This window comes from Fukomys damarensis, unplaced genomic scaffold (genome assembly GCF_012274545.1).
Source record: "Fukomys damarensis isolate Sample0158 unplaced genomic scaffold, DMR_v1.0_HiC HiC_scaffold_38, whole genome shotgun sequence".
Taxonomy (NCBI): Eukaryota; Metazoa; Chordata; class Mammalia; order Rodentia; family Bathyergidae; genus Fukomys; species Fukomys damarensis.
In genome coordinates, this window is record NW_022900950.1 from 53,897,842 (window position 1) to 53,918,237 (window position 20,396).

Here is a 20,396-nt window from a genome sequence, read left to right on the forward strand (position 1 = left end):
TTTTTTGAGACAGGGTCTCACTATGTAGTTGAGACTGACCTGGAACTCACTATGTAGCCCGGGCTGATCTCAAACTCACAGTGATCCTCCTGCCTCAGCCTCCCGAGTGCTGGGATTCCAGGCATGCGCCACTACTCCCAGCACATTCTTTATATTATAGTTCCTTCCCTACTTACCCCTTGCCTTTCCTAAAAGCTGGATAGGGATCTGAGATCTTAGAAGAGTTCTGGAAATCTGGCACCTGGTATTTAGATTTCACAGCAAAGTAACTGGAGCAGGACAATATGTTGGGTGGGGTCTACAAATGAGACTGGAAAAGGAGACTTTTTGCCTTAATAGTGGTGGACAAAATTCAAGTTATTATTCTTTTAAACTACTTATTATAAATTCTCTTTAGAAAATTTCCATTTGTCTGGAACTTAGGTAAAATATATAGTCAGATGTACTTGGTCAAGAACCCAATAAGTAGGCTTCTTTTGTTTGTTTTGTGGTGCTGAAGAAAGAACCTAGGGTCTCACGCATGCTAGTCAAGTGCTGTACCACTGAGCTACATTCCTAGCCTTCACTATTTTTAGGATATTTAAAATTTGTGATTTTACTGGTAATTAGTCAAGTTATAAACTAGAATTAACAGTCAAGTAGCTAAATTCTTTTGATACTTATATGTCTAGCAATATTTCTCTTTAAATATTGGGTAAAATAATTTCCTAGGACATATCAGTGATGTTATGTCTCAATATCATGTGTACACAAGTGTGTAAATACATATAAATATTGTATATGTGGATATAGGTGTATAAACACATGTATGTGTGTATTTGTATCTATGGAGCACCTATCAGGTTACAGAAAACCGTCACCACTAGGTCAATACCCTGTTTATTTCTCTTACAAAGAACATTTAAAAAATTAATTTCTTCAATACAATGGCTAAAGAAAATTTCCTTAAGGATATTTCTGTGAATTTCTGATACAATGCCTTTGGTTTTCAAAGATTTGATCATTGTTATGCTGACTTCTAATCAATAATACTGACATAGTGGATTAGAGAAAGGAAAATACCTGGCAGAATATAAGAATTACATGAAATAATAATATAAAGCCCTTAGGAAAAAAAATTAAATTTCTTCTGTTGGATTTTTGTGTCAGAAGTCACTGTAGCTAGTGGGTGAGTCTGGGTGATCAATCAGTATACAAATCTCAGCTGAGATCTTGGAGAATTCCTAGGTGGCAATGGTCTGTTTTAAATTCAAACAGAGTATAATTACTAAATTGAAATGAAAAAAAGAGGGTCAAAATGTGGGAAATGTGGTTTGGAAAACTAATACATTTTGTTAGGAAAAAAGCATGAAAATTTATGAAATATCCAGAGAATTTTCTCAATGTGCACAGCCACAGTTTATGACAGACTGAAATAAAGCTGGCTTACATACGATGCATACAAGTTGTTGCTTATATCACAGACACATGATCACTGCATCTTAGGTATATGTATCTGCAAAAATCCACATTAAAGAACCAAAAAGTGTAGTGCCCTTAGCCCACAAAAAGGTACTTGGGAAGTAATAAATAAATTCCATTAAAATTGACATTAAACTATAAAGTATTACAATATTATATATGACATGCAAGAAAAGGAAAGACAATTCAGGCAGGAACACCATGCATTAAGATTTGCATTATTTATACTATTTGATGGGTTTAACCACATTCTTTGACCAGTGAGTGCTGGGAACCTGAGGTGATACCAATCTAACATTGAAAATACAACTTTATATCTTGTCTCCTAACCAATGATTTTGAGGAAGTAGTCTATGCCTCCAATAATGAAACCTAAGAAGTTTTATCCACATACTGCTACATGGCTGCACAGAAAGAACATTCTGTAAGACCAGGTCAAAGGAAACATCCATTCCACCTTTTAGACAAGGCAATCATTTCATATTCCTATTTTTAAAAACTATTGTGAGCATATTTAAACATGTTAGGTTTGCACAATAAGAAAATGGCTTAATGGAATGTATTTTTGGCACAAAAATATTTTCTTATACCTCAAATCAAAATTTTCACCCAAAGAAAAATATTAAGCCATAGAGGTGCTTCAAAGGTGCTTACTTATCTATGCAGAAAACAACAAGAACAGCCACTGCTTCCAAGAATTTTGTATTAAGTATCAATTACTTCTCTTCCAAGGAATAGCACCGATAATGATTACACCTCAGACTGCGGAGTGCTCCTTCCAAGCTCTTTAATTCCCTGGAGAATTCGCTTCACATGGCCCACTTTCGGTATCCCCAGGTCCTAAAAATGAGGGGAAAAAAGGAAGGAAGAAAGGAAGAAAGGAAAGAAGAAAAGAAGGAAGGGAGGAAGACAAAAAATTTTATTGATAAAAGAAAACAGGATTTAATATTTAACCAGCAAGTACAAAGCCAGCTTTCAGTGCATCCATTTTAGTTTGTATTCAAGTACTTAGGAACTGATAGCTAGAAAAAAGAAGTTAACAAAACAAAAATAGCTCAATATGAAAAATTACCAACTGGTTAAAAAAAAATCCTATACAGGATCTGCTTAATTGTGTTATTTTCATGTATAACATATAGTGAAACAGATTAAAAAAAAAACCTGTCAAAACCAATTTAGTTTCTTATTTCTTTTTATATTGCATGGCAAGTACTTGGGGGGAATATCTGTTGCAGAAGTGAGCACAACTCATGCAAGACAGCCATAATACCCACTCTCTGAAAAACTGCAAGAAAGAGCTAAAGCCTCTAAACCCCACAATTTTTTTTTTTTTTTTTTTGTTAGCGGGGATCCAACTTGGGACCTTGGCTTGCAAGGCAGGTGGAGGCACCGTTGAGCTAAATCCCCAGCCCCCTACAATTTCTTTAAGTGTAATAAGCATAATCATTTCCTAATGTGAAAAATCAAACAAGCTCTTCAAAAAACAAACTAAAATATTTGAAAATTAGTAACTTAGTAGAAAATTAGTAAAATGACTTACTTACAAAGCAACCTAAAAGAGACTGTTTCTCAGAAAATATGATTCTAAATACCCATCTGATTTTATAATGTAAGAACATTATTTGTTTTAAAACTTTTTTTTTCAGCTTTAATTGAGTTTATTGGTACATTTTAGGGATACAGTACAGTTACATTCATTGTTGGGATCTTGTACCTCTACATGACAAGTCTTGATTCTCATTTTTTCCCCTTACCTCTGCCCTCCCTTCACCCCCTCCTCCCCTCCCCACCTACAAACACTTTATTTCCATCTTTTCATTATCTCACATTTTTTTCTTTTCCCTTATTACCCTTCCCCTACCCATCCCACCTTTTAAAACTTTTAAATGAAATAGAGCAGACTGGATTAAGTCTACACACACATACACACACACACACACACTTCACTATTCTTTATGAGTTCTTTAAATTCTACAGCAACAATGCTACCTGATCCTGAATCTTACTGGAAAACATTCTTTTCAAAGACAGTGCTATTTTCAAGCCTGAGATTATTTCAAGGTAACATTTTTGTCATATTTAACTGACCCAGAAAAATATTTTCTCAGGTGCCACTAAGGCATCCAAAATTAGTCCCAAGGCAACTATACATTTTTTGGGTATATGATAATTATCAAACTCAAAAGCAAAGCCAAGTCTTAGAGGAAGATATCAGTGCCTGTTACCTAAATTTAAAATGTAAACACATTTATCATTACACTTGGCTTCTTTTATTTGAGTGGAATATTTAGGTAATCTTTATATTTTATGGTAACAAATATCTGCTGACAAAATACATTTAAATGCTAAATATTTTACTTTAGGCCATATATGCACTGTATTCTCCAGAATAAAAACTTCTCCAGGGGAGGCAGACTACTCAGGTTTACTACTGTTGTTTAACAAGATCAATTTTTTTCATAATGTAACATAGAATTACATTAATTTCTTAGCCATATATTCTTCTGTTTCCATTTATGTTTCCATTTATTTACTTTTATGTCTCAGAGGCTAGGCTGTGATAAAGTTATGCTGTGACTTTGTTAGATTTTTCTTTCCTTTTATCATATGCACATGATGCTTATCACATATTGCTGTGTACTTATCTTTATTGTATTATTCACTATTGGCTTTTTCCTTCTTTGGATGAAGAGGTCTACCTTTGCCAAAGTGTATTTTATTTTGTAGACATTCAATTATGTTTCCAGCCACACATTAACAATTTTTCAAATTGGAAAAAAATAAACCACCAAAAAGTAAAGAATCAAAAAACTCCACCCCGTCTTAAACACCTTCTCTGGCAATTTCATTTTTCCCTATTTTATGCTCTTGGGGAAATTAGTACAATCTCTTTGTTTCCTGAACAGCTGAAGCACATTACAAGTTTTCTCTTTCTCACCTTAATCACATTGCTATCGCTAGTTGTTTCAGTGACAAAGAAGTAAAACTTAGGCCAAGTTCTCAGCAAGTTAGCCATGTGGACTGGGGGAGAAAAATACCAAAACTAGGCACATCTCTGGTGTGAGAAAACATTTAGCATTTTCAAGCAACTGAAGTAAGGTCAAGGTGGATGGGGCACAACCCACTGAGGAGGCAGAGACTCCATAGGAGGTTGTGTAAACAGGTGCAACCTTTAAGGCCTCCATAAAGACATGAGCCTTTATTTTCACAGAAATGGGAAGCCACTGAAATGTTTTAAGTGATACACTTGATGATGTTAAATTATCATGGTAGTCGCATTATGGATTACAGACTGAAGAAACCATGGACAATGGACTGGAGGAGTGTGGAAAGGATGGGTAGGAAGGTACTGACCAGATGTGGTGTGGAGTAAGACTGGGTTCAGGAGATGAGAGCAGTGAATGGAGACCAGAATCAACATGACTTGCTGAGAGGCTGGACAGGTTGGGGTATGGGGTAATGGAGGTGGGGGGAGAGGGAGAGGGAGGGACGGAGGGAGAGGGAGGGAGGCAGAGAGAAGGTGGGGGAGAGAAAGGGAGAAAGACAGATGGTGACAAAGTCCTTAAGTTCACAAATGAGGACAGGCAGGTGGTTACTATTGCCCCCCTAAAGCTTCACTGTGCTGAAGGTTTGGTTGCCAGCTGATAGGACTTGAGGAACTAAATGGATGTCATTTTTTCAGGTGGATTAATTCATTGATGAGTTCATAGCTCAAAGGGCTTATGAGAGTGTGGAGCCTAAATGAATGAGGCAGTTCACTTGAGGCGTACCTTTGAGGCGTACCTTTGAAGGGTAGACCTTGTTCCTGGCCCCTTCCTCTCAGGCTCCCTCCATTTCTCTCTGCTTCCTGGCTGCCATGAGGTGAGCAGCTTTGCTCCACCATGCCCTTCCACCAAGATTGTGGCCTCACCTAAGGCCCATACCAGTGGGATCTGCTGACCACAGACTGAAACGTCCGTAACTGTGAGCCGAAATACACCTTCTCTCTCTTAAGTAGACTTTATCAGGTATTCTGTCACAGAGGCGAAAACTAACTAACGCAATGGTTCTGTGCTTTTTCTGTAAAAATTTCCTTTCTCATCCCCCTCACATTTTATTTTAGAACCAAAACAAAATGTTAATACAGACATCTAAAATAAAAGTTTAAAAATAAAAGTTTTAAAGGAAGGAATTTGTATTAAAAATGAAAAACAGAACAATAATAAAAACCACAAAAGACCAATGAAAAAGTTTACTGAAATAATTCTTTCTACTCTTATCCTATCTTTTCTCCAACAGAGATCCTAATTCTCTCAATTTGCTTCAGTTTATATATGTGCTTTATCATTGTGAAAATATATACAGAGATACCTTGGTTCATGAATGCTTTTGTTTGCAACCAACTTGGTTTGCGCACCAAAATGTTTGGCAAAATTTTATCTTTGTGAATTCTGCATTGGGTGATGAACAAGACTGCAGCCATTTTCCCCACATGAACATGAATGCAGCCATCTTTTCTAGAATCATAGAATGAATTGTTTGTGACCTAAGGAACCACTGTATTTGCTTAATTTAGTGTGTTTGTCTGTGTATATATACACATGTTAATGTATTTATATGTATATTCTTTACACAGTTTTCCTTGAATGGATGCTTCTTTCACGGACATTGAGATACAAGCCTCTAGAAGGAAGACATCACCTAGAAAAGCTGGTATAACACTGTAAATCAGTATTAATGTACTGTAGAAGTATTACAGCTTGCCAGTGATACGACAAGCTACATTAATATTTGGCTATAAGATCCCCTACATTTACTTTTTTGTGCACTCATTTCAAGTTTGTAAGTCATTAGAAGTTTCCTTTGATTTATGAACTCTTATTTATTTTGCTCTGCTCCAGAATTAAGATTCTCAATCACAGTAACTATTATTTTATTATTGTTCTGGCTAAAGATTCTTAGATAGATGTGGTATTCACCCTTGATATGCTAAAATACTGATTACTCAATAAAGATCTATATGTTACCTGACCCCTCATCTGTTCAAAGATCTCTGATAACTTGTAGATGAAGTCCTAGTAGTCCAAGAACATGTAAAGAATTCAGTGTCATAATTCTCTGCATTCTAGAACTTGGGTCTACAGGAAAGAGATCACTCCAATAATGTTATTTATTGTATTTTTAAAATGCTAGTATTTACTAAGTACTTGTAACCTGGTAAAAATCCCACTTTTAACCCTTTACAGAAGAAGGTGCTTTGGCTACCTGTCTCCACACAAAAAATAAAAGAGAACTGCAAAAGACCATCAATTAATGATTTTCCTTCTGTATCATGAATGACAAACAGGCACTGAGTTGCTTTCTGGGAAAAGCCAGGTATATATTTTGCTTCACTTATTAAAGAAAATAATAAATTTACTTTTTAGAATAATAGAATGTTAATACTCTGTCATGGAAAGGAAATTTGAATTTATTAGTCTAGTTGTTTCTATAACCAGTTTAGAAACACAACGAAGTAAATAGGACTGTAAGTTGTTATTGCTTATAAGTATCTCCTCTAGTTCCATACAGTAGGCTTCTCCCTGAGCTACATTTCCAGCCTTTTAAAATTTATTTATTTATTTATTTATTTTGTTAAGTTTATTGGTACATTTAAAGCAAACAAAAACAATACAGTTACATTTATCATTGGGATCTTTTTTTTTTTACCTTTACATGATGTATCTTGGTTCTTATTATTTTCCCATACCCCTGCCCTCCCTTCACCTCCTTCATCCTTCCCTATTTACAAAGACTGTTTGCATTTTTTCACATTTTTTCTCTTGAACAAGGCCTAGCTAAGTCACTAAAATCCCTGGCTGGGGCACTATTCTCCTGCCTCAGCCTCCTGGGCAGTGTTAGGATTATAGGTGTGTTCCACCAGACCCACCTAGATAGACTTGGTTATTGATATTTCAAATTGCTTTTTAGTTGTTAACTCATATTAAATTTTTTTTTTTTTTTTGGTACCAGGGTTTGAACTCTGGACCTTGGGCTTGCAAGGCAGGCAGAAGAACCACTGAGCTAAATCCCTGGCCCATATTAGATTTTTTAATAAGTCTTTTCTAGCAAGAATTATCACCTTCCATGCTGATCCAATACAATAAACTGATAGAAACTCGATTCACTGTAAGTATTAGCACAGGAACAGTCACAACAATGGATGCAAAGGAAAATCACTTAACTCATGCTGCATTGTAGCATAACAGTCAGAAACTGATTTTGACAGGAAAATATTGCTGACATTGTTTAGAAAGCACACAAGAAACTGAAGACAAGAGGAAAGTTAAGACAAATTACTGCAAATTTGCATAACACAAGCCAGGCTGAAAGCACATAAGGAAAGAGATACAGGAAAAAGGATTCTGTTTTGCAAGAAAATTTTCAAGAGCAGAAGAATAGCACAAAGGAAATACCTTAAGATCTCGCCTTTCCAGATGCAAAAGTTCAGCCCCTCTGATGTCATGACGGATGAAGATTTCTTTGTACTCTCCCAAATTGAGCAGATCCAGCCAAGCAGCAACTTCCTCTGTGCCCCATTTCTGAACTACCAAAGTTAAGAGCAAAACCCCCTTAATTTCTACATGCTCAATGCATTACAAAGCAAAGGCTGGCCAAAGAAGATGCAAAACAGAGTGCAGCAGCAGTGCTAGCAAAGGAAAGGTCAAAGGTGGTGTTTCAACAAAACTGTAGTTTCTTTTTTTTTTCCCCATGCAGGTTACCAATCAACACAAAGATCTGACCATACAAACACAATGATGACCCATGCACCCATGCCTTTAGTTTTTGTTAAAATCCTCATTGAAACTATTCGGATTATACAATATGCATAAAAAACTTATTTTGCATCACTAAGATTAGTGGTACAAGTTTTAAATGAGCGCTGATGACTTTCTTAAGACTGAATGAAAACTTATAGTCAGAAATGAGCTACAAATGCTTATGAAAATTTAAAATCTAAAATGGGGCACTCAATTTTATACACTTCCTGCTTACAGCCTGGCTGACTTCAAGTGTTCCCTTTTTTGATCCTATTGCTATTGATAATTGCAATAATAAATGTGCTGTGAAATTAATGTCATTTAAAAACTGTCAGTACTGATCGCTTAGTGGTGACAGTGTTATTGTGTTTTCCTTTTACGATCAAAGACGTTAATGTAGAGTTGTTTTTTCTAAACTAAAATCTCAGTGTTCAGATTTAATTGCAGTGTTGGCGCTTCGTGATAAAAAAGTGAGTTTTGGGTTGCAGTTTGGCACTTGATCTCTAAAAGGTTCACCATCACTGTCTTAATTATGTGATTTTTCAGTGTATAATCATTCTCATACATTTTATTCAACATTGTTTAGCTTAATAAAAGCTAGTTATTTGTTGCATTTGGCTTTTAAAATGCCCGCATTAGCTTCTCTATAAAGATCACAAAAAAGAATTTATATATCTTTTTACAAATATCAACAGTTAACTCAGAAGAATTTATAAAATTTTTATAATTGAAGAATTTATAAAATTATTTGCTAATTAAAGACAGATCTCACAAATACAGAATTTGACGGTACCTCAGCACTAGATAGCAGTAAATTTAACCTGTAAAGGAAGGTGAAAGGGAACTAGCAAAATAGCAGCATACACAAAGTTTAATTTTTGCTGGAGAATGCAAGTATCACAGCAGATGGCCATTATCAGGGGGTTGAACAGGAGATTACTGTTTTAAGAGGAGAAGAATATGCAGTTAAGTGGAAAATATATTTAGCAAATTGAAGGTGGTAACTGAAAGTTTCTATGTTCCATTTATCAGTGATCTCACAAACTGTAAAGAAGAAAACAGTCAGATGCCTACTATTACTCTGACATAACTAGGTTGATATTACACAACTGTGTGATATTTAGTATGTTTCTACTATTGGGCAAAGCTCACTGCTCTTTAGCTCCAGAACATTTGCATTGTCTCAGTGGTATCACTTTCATAAGTCATTTTTCCCCATTGTGTGGACAACCTACCAGGCTGTGAACTTGTCTTCTGCTTCTGAACCTTTTCCTTTTTAAACTTTGGCACTATACGAAATACTGTGCTCCTATTGTTTCTTTTTGTGCAATCCATAGGAGGCTCCTGTTCAAATTGAATAAAAAAAGATCTGTTTTAGGTTATTAAGAGAAGAAAAATCCAGTCTGTGAATAGAGATAACATGGGAATAGTTTATAAACACTACATATTGTAGAACGTAGTAACTTCTTCAAAAAGGTTCACGATGTACTGTATTACTGAAAATGTACCAATTTCAGTACAGTGCCTGTGTTCAGAAAAATTCCCCCTTAAGAACGGTATATATGTAAGTAGTATTCAAAATTTATTATTACTAAATGTTTCTTTTTCAAAGATAAATTCAAATGCTATTGTCGCAAGGTCTATATTCATAAAGAAATAGACTGAATTTTACATACCTCATTCTCATTGGGATGTAAGATATAGTAAAGCCAGGGGATCTCTGTTAATTTCTGTAACTCCACCTCCACAGAGTGTAAGGCACTGGATACACGCTCTTCATATGGAGATTCTAACTGCTGTTCACCAGCAAATTAAAAAGTAAAACAAAATAAGACTCAATGACAGCTTCAAAAAGAACAACTTTTGTTTTGATGGTGAACATCCTTACTTATTAAGTTAATTTTTAAAAATAAAAGAACTTTTAAAAGAACAAATTCCTTTATATTTTAATACATAGATAGATTTATTCTAATTCTTATTTCCCAAAGATGATGTACATAACTAGTACAAGTAATTTCACAGAAAAAGTATTGCTTTTGGTGTTTCTTCTAAGTTAAATTCTTCCTATCTCTCCCTTCCTCCTCTTCCTTCTTTTCTTCAGCCCTTCTTCCTTCCTTCAAATATCTATTCCCATCCTTCCTGATTTCACAGTGAACTGTGTCAGTGTTCGATTTATTTTTGCCAAAAATCCTTTTGATTTATACTTGCTCACTACATGAACAAATAGTATTTTAAAAAATATCCAAAAAGCACACAAAGCTCCTGAAAAATTAAAAGGAGTATTTTAAGGGAAAAAATTTCAGAAATATTTGCGATGAAAGCTATTGTGAAAACCTATAACCAGAACTGGAGGGCTGTTCCCTGGATGGTAATCCGGCCTTGCTACTAACTACAAACTGAAGTAAAGTTAACTGATTTCAGGAGTCTCACCTTCCTCTTCCAGAAATAGCACAATATGACCATATTACCCCTGAGTTCTCTTCTAGCTAACTAATACTTCTATAAATTACTTTAAAACTGTGTAGAACAGAGGCTGGGGATTTAGCTCAGTGGTTCCCCTGCCTGCCCGGTAAGCACAAGGATCCATGTTTGATCCCTGGTACCAAAAAGAAAAAAGAAAAAACAGAAAACTGTATAGAGCACATAGAGATGTCCAAGGAATTTTAGAACTCAAAGTTCAGGAAGAATATTATTATTATTTATTATGTTTTTTTGTTTTCCCTTTTTATTAAAGGTATCTACTTTTTCTAGTATTTAAAAATATGGAGATTCTCCACCCTATTACGTAACATGTACCATTTTAATTTTTGCCTGAGAATGTATGCTTTATAGACTTGACATGCTTATTAGTCATTCTAGAATTTACTTTTTATAAGGAATAAACTAGTTTTAAAATATAATTAACTACTGTGATGCTATTGTCAAAGAGTTTGGCAATATTCACTGGAATACATTTTCAACCAAAGAGCCATATTTGTCAATGACAGAATGTATGTGTGGTGAGGGTTCCTTTCACTTTAACACAATACAGTGGATAAATGTTAATAAAGGGGGGGTACTTTTGGAGGAAAGGACAAAATTATGCTTCCAGTTCTTTTTAGAAATTATTTATTTATTTGTTGGTACTGGGGATTGAACTCAAGATCTTGTCCCTGTTTGTTCTCCCCCGCACCCCCGTGTGTGTGTGTACTGGTGATTGAACTTAGGACCTTGCGCACCTGCAAGGCAGGCGCAGTACACTGAGCTAAATCCCTGGCCTGAATGATTTTAAATGTATTTCAATTTATACAGATGGATAGATAGATTGATCCTCAATTTGAAAAAAAAATGGGACCCAAGTCACAGCTTTTCTTATAGGACTTACTTTAGAAAAGCTACAGAAGATTCTAGTTAACAGTAGTGCCACAAATCACCAGGACTAGACCTCCATTGGTTTTGTCAAGTGATAACCAATGTTTCTTCCTAACAGTTTTCTGCATGGCTGTATTTCAGTTTCCTAAGCTGGTTAAGGGTGCTAGCCTTCATGTAGCCTTTGAGTTTCTCAGAGGAAAGGGTGCTTGAAGGGCAGCACTCTTTGGGACCACAAATGAGCAGAAATGCCAGGCACAATCACCAGTTAGTTAAGCCATGTATATACCTCCTATTCATTACCTACTATGCCAATTATTGTAATTTTAAGGACTTTTATTTAGGTGTAGGTTTGTCCAAGCAGAAAGATAGTCAAAAGATATATTTAAAGATCATCACCTATCTATTAATTTGAGTAATGACAAGGAAGGAAAGTACAGTAAATGCAGTAGACTTCCACATGGCAACAGCAGGTGTGAATATGCCCAAATCTAACTCTAGGTGACGAAAAGGTTCAAATGCTAGGACATTTGAGAATGGTGAGGTACCAAATGTTTAAAGAAAAGCTGACTCTGGGCTAGCACTTATACTTGATGTCCATGGACTATGGTCAGATGTCCATGGACTATGGTCAGATGTAGACTTGCCTAAACTTGACTTCTAAGATCAAACTGAATCAAACTAAGGACAGTTCTTGAAACACTGCATCTATAAAGTGTCTTTCTCTAAGCAAATCTGGAGGACCATACCACTCATATTTCAAATGTTAATTCCAGGAACAAAACCCATGATTTCCTATATTTTTGAGCAATACCAAATACCCAAGGAATGTTAACTACATTTTATAAAGCTGAAGGCGCTAAAAGCTGATTGTGGACAGCAGGATGGCACAAACATGTGATAGCATCTATGAGGGGAAACTCTATTCTTGAACTCACTATGTAGCCCACACTGGCCTCAAACTTGTGGCAAACCTCCTCCTCCCTACACCTCCCTAGTTTTGGGATTACAAGCATGTGACAGGCATTTTCCCCTGGGTCTTAGCTCCAAAGTTTAGCCAAATAATTTCTGTTATACATTTTTTTTTTCTTGGAAGGCAAAAGACTGGCAAAAAAGTAAGATCCAAGGATGGAGCCGGAAAGCAGCTCCTGCCTTTGGATCTGCTGAATTGCAGGTCCCATCGTGCCCATAAAATCCATATATTTATTTCATCACTCTTATTTTATCAGTCATTTCTTTTCCTTACCAAAGGAACCCTGCCAACTAGCAAAGATTCTGTTTCATTATATAGCGCCTTCACATTGATGGCTATTTCAGTAGCAGTGTCTCTTGTAAGACTCTAGAAAAGAAGAATATCAAAGTCACACAATTTCATATTACAATGAAATTCCACCACTAGTAAAACCTTTAAATTGTACTCCTATGATGCAAATTCATATTACAAATAACCTTTAAAAATCTATCAAAATTCTGTAGTTGTAAAATTCATATTTCTTCTGATTATCGCAGAACCAAAAGAATGCATTTAGTACAGTGAATATACTCAGGATCACATCTTCCATCTACAAATACTTATATACTGGCCAACCTATTTCCATTAAAAAGTTAAATCAAAGAAAATTATGTCTTAAAGTGGCATTTCCTGATTATATGCAGACCTTTAAACAACATAGGTTTGAACCACCAGGAATCTGCTTTTCTGCAGACTTTTGCATTGTATATTTGTGAACATTTGAAAAAACTTGCAATTGAAATGCAAAGCCCAGAAATACTGAAAAAAAAAAATCAAGATAAAGGTAAGTCATGATGTTTTAAAAATATATATAGGTAACAATCTTATTTATGACCATAAAATATTCACAAATATAATAAAACACAAAATACAAACCTTAAAGAACCATTTGCAGTCAAAAGAAATGTAAACAAAGATGCCATGATAAGTCAAAACAGCTTGAAATGAATTGCAGCACATCCTACTGTCATTTGTCACCACTTCTGGTGCCACTGCTCAGGTACCAGAAGCTCAGGTGTTGAGAGTATCCGCTTAAAATTCATGTGACACAAATCATCTTCACCCAAGTAGTTATCTCTCCAGTAAATTGGCTATTCCGGTAAAAAGTGACTTCTCATGATTCTTGCATATTTTTACCGTATATAATACATGTTATATACAAAATACGTGTTGAGTGACTTTTTGTGTTATCAGTCAACAGCAGCTGATGGTAGTTAAGTTTTAAGGTTCTCTGAGCGTGTGGGTGGGTTTGGCACCCTTAACCCTCATGCTATTCAAGGGTCTATGGGAGTTAGTTCTAGGTCAGTAGTGCCAAAGAAATTGCTTTTTAAACTTATTTTTGAGAGCCAGCATTTACTTAAATATTAATTTAGGCAATTTAAATTGAATAATTAAAGGAATAAAATAATGCTACCAGTTTTCTCTATACCATGCCATTGTACCATGTTTCAAATTTGAAGAGTTTTATTCTATGCACTTTATTAAGTTTTACATTAAAATTTATTACAGAAATATTTACTTAAAATTTTTAATTAGTATGTTTGCAGAAATAATGATTACATTCACTGTGGGGGATGGTATATGTACATAACACATCTTAATTCAGCTTATGCCCCCTTCCCAGAAATATTTACAATTTAGTAAAATGAAATGAAGTACAAATAGTGTCAGTGTACAACTTCAAAAATGAGTAAACATCACTAATAAACACTGATGCCTTCTAGGTTTGCCCCTTACCAAGGTTTGCGGGGGAGGCTGAAAGCAGGAGTAAGAAAAAAATGTCAACAATTTTAAGAGGAGACAGACTTGGGGTGTAGGGAGTTAGTTCGGTGCTAGGCAAACACAAGGCACACAGTTTGGTCTTCAGCAAGGTAACAAGTAACTGAAAGTGAAATAGAAAAAAAAATGGAAAGAATTTACAAGTAAGAATCAAAAAATGGCAAGAAAAGGAAAACAAAAATCTGGTCACAAATTTACCATGAGTTCTGACAGACACATATACAGTCCACACAATTTTCCTTTGCCTGGCATATTTTACAGTCTTCAAATATATGTGTAATACTAAAAGAATCTGTGGAATGAGAATTTACCATTCGATCCTCACCTCCGGGCACCGTGGGTTGGCTTTATTCAGTGCATGCGAGCACGCATTCACAGCATGGGCCAGTTCTTGCTCCAGAAGACAATGAATTGTGGCTGCCTCACAAATCCTGAAAGCAAAAATGAAATAAATGAACAAAACATTTGTATGGAGCACTGCTGATACTGTTGTGGGGAGGGGAGTACCGAAGTATAGGATAATATTAAAAACTATGAAGAGATCAGTAAAAAGGTATGTTTGAATGGATACTCAGGTAACCTCACACCTTATTGCAACAAAGGGTAATATATATAGTAGAAATGGCATGACAGAAATGACAGAGAAAAACTGGTCAACACAGGACAACCACAAGGTGGAGAGGGAGAGAGAGAGAGAGAGAGAGAGGGAGAGAGAGAGAGAGAGAGAGAGATAGGCTTATAATTCGACAAACATTTCTATGTGCTATTAACAAAATATAGTAATACTACTTTATTTTGCCCTATAATTGGAAAGTGAGAGAAGTCACAAATACGGAGTAGAAATTTAGGCCTATTCATTGAAATTTCAAATACATTAGGGGAAATGCATTACCATATTTAGCATGTATATGTTAAGTGTTTATATACTTTAATTTCACAACCGTATAAAGATATGACTCATTTTCTACACTTTATAGATGAAGATACTAAGGCTCTTAGAGATTATGACCATATACAGAGCTTGTAAGTGGTAAAGCCATTATCTATACCCATTCAACCCCAAAGCCTGTTCTGCCACACTTTTCTGATACTCAAAACTCTAAAAATTATCCTGGAAAGACAAAATCCTCTAAGGCACTAAGAACAAAGAAGAGAATGGAGGCAAAGTTCCACCAATTGCTAGAAAGTGATGTAAGGCTTGTAGAAGTGGAAGAAAGTGAAGTCAGTCAAATACTTCTTGCTTCTGACATCTTCAAGGAGAAAAACCTTCACTGTAAGGAAGGATAGAACAAGAAAAGAGACAGAAGCCCTATATACTTGAATCAAGAGTAAAGGAAACTAGTTTAAACTTTAAGCATTATATTACATTCCAAAGCACAAAGATACAATGTAAATGAACCTCAACATTATTAACAATAATGCTGAAAAACTCCGGAGAATAGATAAGTTATCAGAAGAATAGAGGTAGGTAAATGGTACTCTAATTTTCAAAGGATGAGAAAAAGTTAATCAACTCCAGACCATCATTTCTAACTGCCAACTAACTGGAATTGTCTCTCGGATATTTGTAATGCAATTTAAATTCTTTAGTCCAACATAGATCATTATTTCCCCTTTCCAATCTGCTTATCTACCTGCCAGACATGATTTATCTTCTGAGTATCAATTAATTCTTACAATAAAATAGTTTTAATTATCTCCCTTTGATAGATAAGATTTAGGTGAGAAGTAAAGAAACCCGTTCATGGTATCCTCTCCTCTCTGAACGTTTATTTCTGGCTGTAATGATTTTTACCTGTTTCACAATCATAGAACTCATCTTCTCCTCCCTTTCTCTCCACCAAAATTAGTTTATGAGTGGTCTCTATATCTGCTTGTTAGAAACTAATCCCAGCACTCCTGATTCTCTTTTGGAATAGGGTTAAAAGGGTTAATATTTCGACTTTGCTCTATATTTCATAAATATTCATTAATAATTACAAAGCAATATGTTAAATGGATATGTGGTTGTAAATATCACATATAAAATAGGAAATCATAATGGAAAGAATACTGTGTGGCCGAGAAAATCAAAGTGTTTCACGAAGTGTAAGATGGAGAGCGTGGAAGGGTTCCTGGTGAGTACAGCAATTATTGAGGTACAAGCGAGGCAACAAGCACACTCTTATTTTTGATACTACCAATGGCTAGAACTACATATTAAAATAGCCCGAGACTCGAGCTTTCATAGTCCACAAAGTCCACAGGACCACACTACCTGGTAATTAGCTCCTCTGCAGCCTGGGAGCACAGTTGTATCTGCGACACCTCTTCCGTTGCCAGGTCAACAGCATGTTGGATGTACAAATGGGTTCGAAGAACTTGCTTGCCAGAGTCACACTTCTGTTTATCTTCCCAAGACTTCAGGGTGCTCTCAAAGGCCTATTTAAAATCAACAGTGCAATAAATGGTTACTTTAGAACTCTGAAACCCAGGTAAATATTATTTAGATATTGTATGAATCTTTGAAACTATGCTTGCTTTTTCTCTAATCTAACATGTCATTCAATATACCACAAGTATTAGAAGAGACATTTTATGGGCAAGGTGATGCACGCCTGTCAACCCAACACTTTGGGAGGCTGATGCAGAAGGATCATAAGTTTGAGTGCAGCCTGGGTAACTTAGTAAGCCTCTGTCTCAAAATAAAAAAGGGGTTGAGGATGTAGCTTAATAAGAATTCTCTGAGTAGTTCAATTTCTCAGTACAAAAAAAAAATTGATAGTTAAAATTTTCCTACTTTGCAGCAAATAAAAAGAAATGTAATTACAAAGATTTTATGCTTTGATCTCTTTTTACTTTATTATTAGGTAGTATGAATATTTTGTCTTGTTTGCTAAAGGTTGACCTTAATTAAAAAATACATATTCTGAGACAGATAAAACTACAAAAATAAAAAGATCAATGACCACCAGGAGACATGAATTTGGAGCACAGGGAAATCTGAAGTTTCACTATTCTACACGACACTGCAGTGGTGCAGAGAAGTGATTATGTATGTCAAAACCCATAGGTGTACAACACAGAGTAATATTACCTAGGACTTTAGTTAATAATAATAATGTATTAAGGTTGGTTTGCCAGTGGTGAAAATTGTCAGACTAGTGCAAAATGTTAGTAATAGGGGAATTCATGTGTGTAGTGGGTGGGAGGAAAGAAGTATGTGGGAATGGAATTATAATTCTCTACTTTGTGCTCCATCTTTCTGTAAGCTTAAAACTATTTTAAAAAAACAATTTAATTTAAAACAAAACTGAATAAACATTTGTTCATATGTAAAACCACAATGACCTAAATGTCAGATCTAAGAGACAATTTAAACCTTCTCCTTTGTTTTCATTCTTAACAATTTAAGATAATTTAAAAAACAGCTTGACAAAATTTTGGAAGAAATTTTTTTGTTACATACTCTGTCCCTTGTTAGCATCTGAGCTCTGTTTTTGTGCACAATTTTGATAATTCCTGGAGGCTGAACCCATGCTTCACCATCCACCTGCACTGGGACTCCTTCATCACCAAATATAGTGATTTTTACTGTACGACACTGAAATAAAACAAACACATTATTTGAGAATACAAATCATCCTGAAGAATGGACACAATCAATCTCTGCCTTAGGCTTGGTTTTTAATCCATTCTGTGGGATGGAATTCCTATGCTTTACCACTCCTGATGACACAGTAACAAGTGACATGAAAGAAAGACAATCTTTTACAAAAGCATAGTCAGGGTAGGTAAAATGTGAAATAGCTTCCGTCAACTTTCCATGGCTCAAGAAGTGAAGTCAGCTTTGATCAGAGAAACTAACCTGGGCTATGCGATGATGCTGGAGTTTGATGACCCTTGACACTGCCATTTGCATGCTATCAAATATTGCAACAACTTCCAGGATCTTGTCATCAAATGATGGTGCAGCAAATATCTGTAAGGAAAAGCTGCATTACATTTTCACTGGAAGTTTGGCTAAAGTTGCACATCAACTAATATAAACTTTGATACAAATATACCAGGAACATGTGTGTTATGTTTGTATTAATTTCTTATACCAGCAGAATAATAATACTAGATATGCTATTAAAAGTAAAAAGTTTCTCCCTTTTATCCCGGTTGCTTTTCCAAAGTATATTCATTTTTGTTTATCCAGAATATTATTGCCTACATTCCAGGATAAGGATTTTAAAGTATATACATGAGATTGTTCAAATAAAATCTTAAATCTTTTCTACCGCTCATCTGCCCAGTGTATTCTGACTCAAAATTAAGTCGATACTAAAAAGCACATTAAAAAAAAGTATTCCAGTAATATAATTGTTTCTGAGGAAACAAAGTCTTCACTTCCATTATGGTACTTACATCATCTTCTTTGGTTCCACCCCAGAAGTTAGTGCCTCCAGCATAACTAGGAATGTTCAACACCGCTATGCCTTGAAGACTAGGGAGAGGAATATACTGCCCATCACACTGCAAGACACAAAGCTCAGAGGTTAGAAAGATAGAGCAGAACCACCAGTTTGGAAGATATTAAAATAACCAAGAAAAGGCTGAGGGAGCAAAGTGTGTTTGCTATCCTGTAAATACCTTCCTATACATATCATCATAAAACAAACACCACTAAACATAAAAGATCAGATAGACACCAATACAATTGTAGTGGGGGACCTCAATTACCCCACTTTCACCATGAGATCAATTAGACAAAAAAATTGGCAAAGAACGACCAGAGTTGAACGAAACCAGCACGTGGGATTTAAAAAAGACCACATAGAGCCCATAAAGCATGCTTGGTGATCACAAAAGAATTGAAATTATCCCATCCATATTATCAGATCATAGTACAATGAAACTAAAAATCAATGTCAAAAGAAACCACAGAAATTATGCAAACACATGGAAATTAAACAACACCCTCTTGAATAATCAATGGCCAACAAGAAATTAGACACTTCCTAGACTCAAATTACAATGCCAGTACAAATGGTAATACAGAACTGATGGGACACAATTAAAGCCATCATAAGAGGAGAGTTTATAGCTGTGAAAGCCCACATCAGAAAACAGAATGAGCACACATAAATAACCTAATGATGTATCTCAAGGTCCCAGGAAAACAAGAACATTCAAAGCTACTACAAAGAAGAAAATCTTAAATATCAAAGCAGAAATTAATGAAACTGATACTAAACAGACAATACTAAGACCCAGTGAATAGAAGAAAGGTGGTTCTGTGAAAGAATAAATTAGACATACTCCAATATATATAATATAATATATATATAAATATAAATATATATATATACATATATATATATATGTATATATATATAAATTGAATTTTGGGAAACTTTAATGGCGCTGTTGACTTTGGAAAAAGTCATCCCAGTTTACTGTTGTTGAGTTGGCATTATACAGAAATGGACAGCCACATTGGTCTAGAAATGTTAATTTTTTTTATTTTTTATTTTTTTCCATGTGTACAGGGTTAACACATTGTACTAAATATGTAAGGTCATATATATGTGGGTTTGATTACAGAAACTAATCAAGTATTCTCTAAATAATGAAAAAAAGAATAAGATAAGACTACAAGAGCAAGAAGCAATTTAAATATGTTCAGGGACCATTTTCATCTCCAGAATTAAGGATTATTTTAATGTTACATCATTGCCTTTTCTCTTTTACTTTCCTTTTTAGTTTTATTTTAGGATTCCCTATTTTTAATGTTCATACAGAGATTTCTTTAACTGAAATACTGAATAGTTTCTTTGTTGTGAAAAAGTATAATAGTACACAAGATCCTAATGAGATAATTAATAATGTGAAATAGGAAGTAAAGGGCTAAAGGGTTAGGGAAAGTGGGAAGGGTGGGGGAAACATAATAAGGGAGAGGAAAAAAAAATACAAGAAACTGAAAAAATGGAAATAAAGTGTTTGTAAATAGGGAGGAGAGGAGGGGGTGAAGGGAGGGCAGGGACAAGGGG

At 35.1% G+C, this 20,396-nt stretch overlaps 1 protein-coding gene across 6 annotated transcripts in view; it reads right to left on the reverse strand.

The window, feature by feature from the left end:
- Positions 1–70: 70 nt before the first annotated feature.
- Positions 71–20,396, reverse strand: part of Dgkh (diacylglycerol kinase eta) — a 97,619-nt gene continuing 77,293 nt past the window's right edge. For 3 of the 6 annotated variants that reach the window (XM_033759921.1, XM_033759924.1, XM_033759923.1), the window contains 10 exons: positions 18,772–18,879; positions 18,227–18,340; positions 17,828–17,962; positions 16,637–16,800; positions 14,705–14,810; positions 12,835–12,927; positions 9,917–10,036; positions 9,476–9,584; positions 7,896–8,026; positions 71–2,301 (listed from right to left, as the gene is read on the reverse strand). In XM_033759921.1, the coding sequence (XP_033615812.1) occupies positions 2,212–2,301; positions 7,896–8,026; positions 9,476–9,584; positions 9,917–10,036; positions 12,835–12,927; positions 14,705–14,810; positions 16,637–16,800; positions 17,828–17,962; positions 18,227–18,340; positions 18,772–18,879 (1,170 nt within the window). In that variant the 3' untranslated portion in view covers positions 71–2,211. Of the gene's footprint in view, positions 2,302–7,895; positions 8,027–9,475; positions 9,585–9,916; positions 10,037–12,834; positions 12,928–14,690; positions 14,811–16,636; positions 16,801–17,827; positions 17,963–18,226; positions 18,341–18,771; positions 18,880–20,396 lie in introns of those variants that run through there. The other 3 variants (XR_004515688.1, XM_033759922.1, XM_033759925.1) reach the window with 3 other exon arrangements.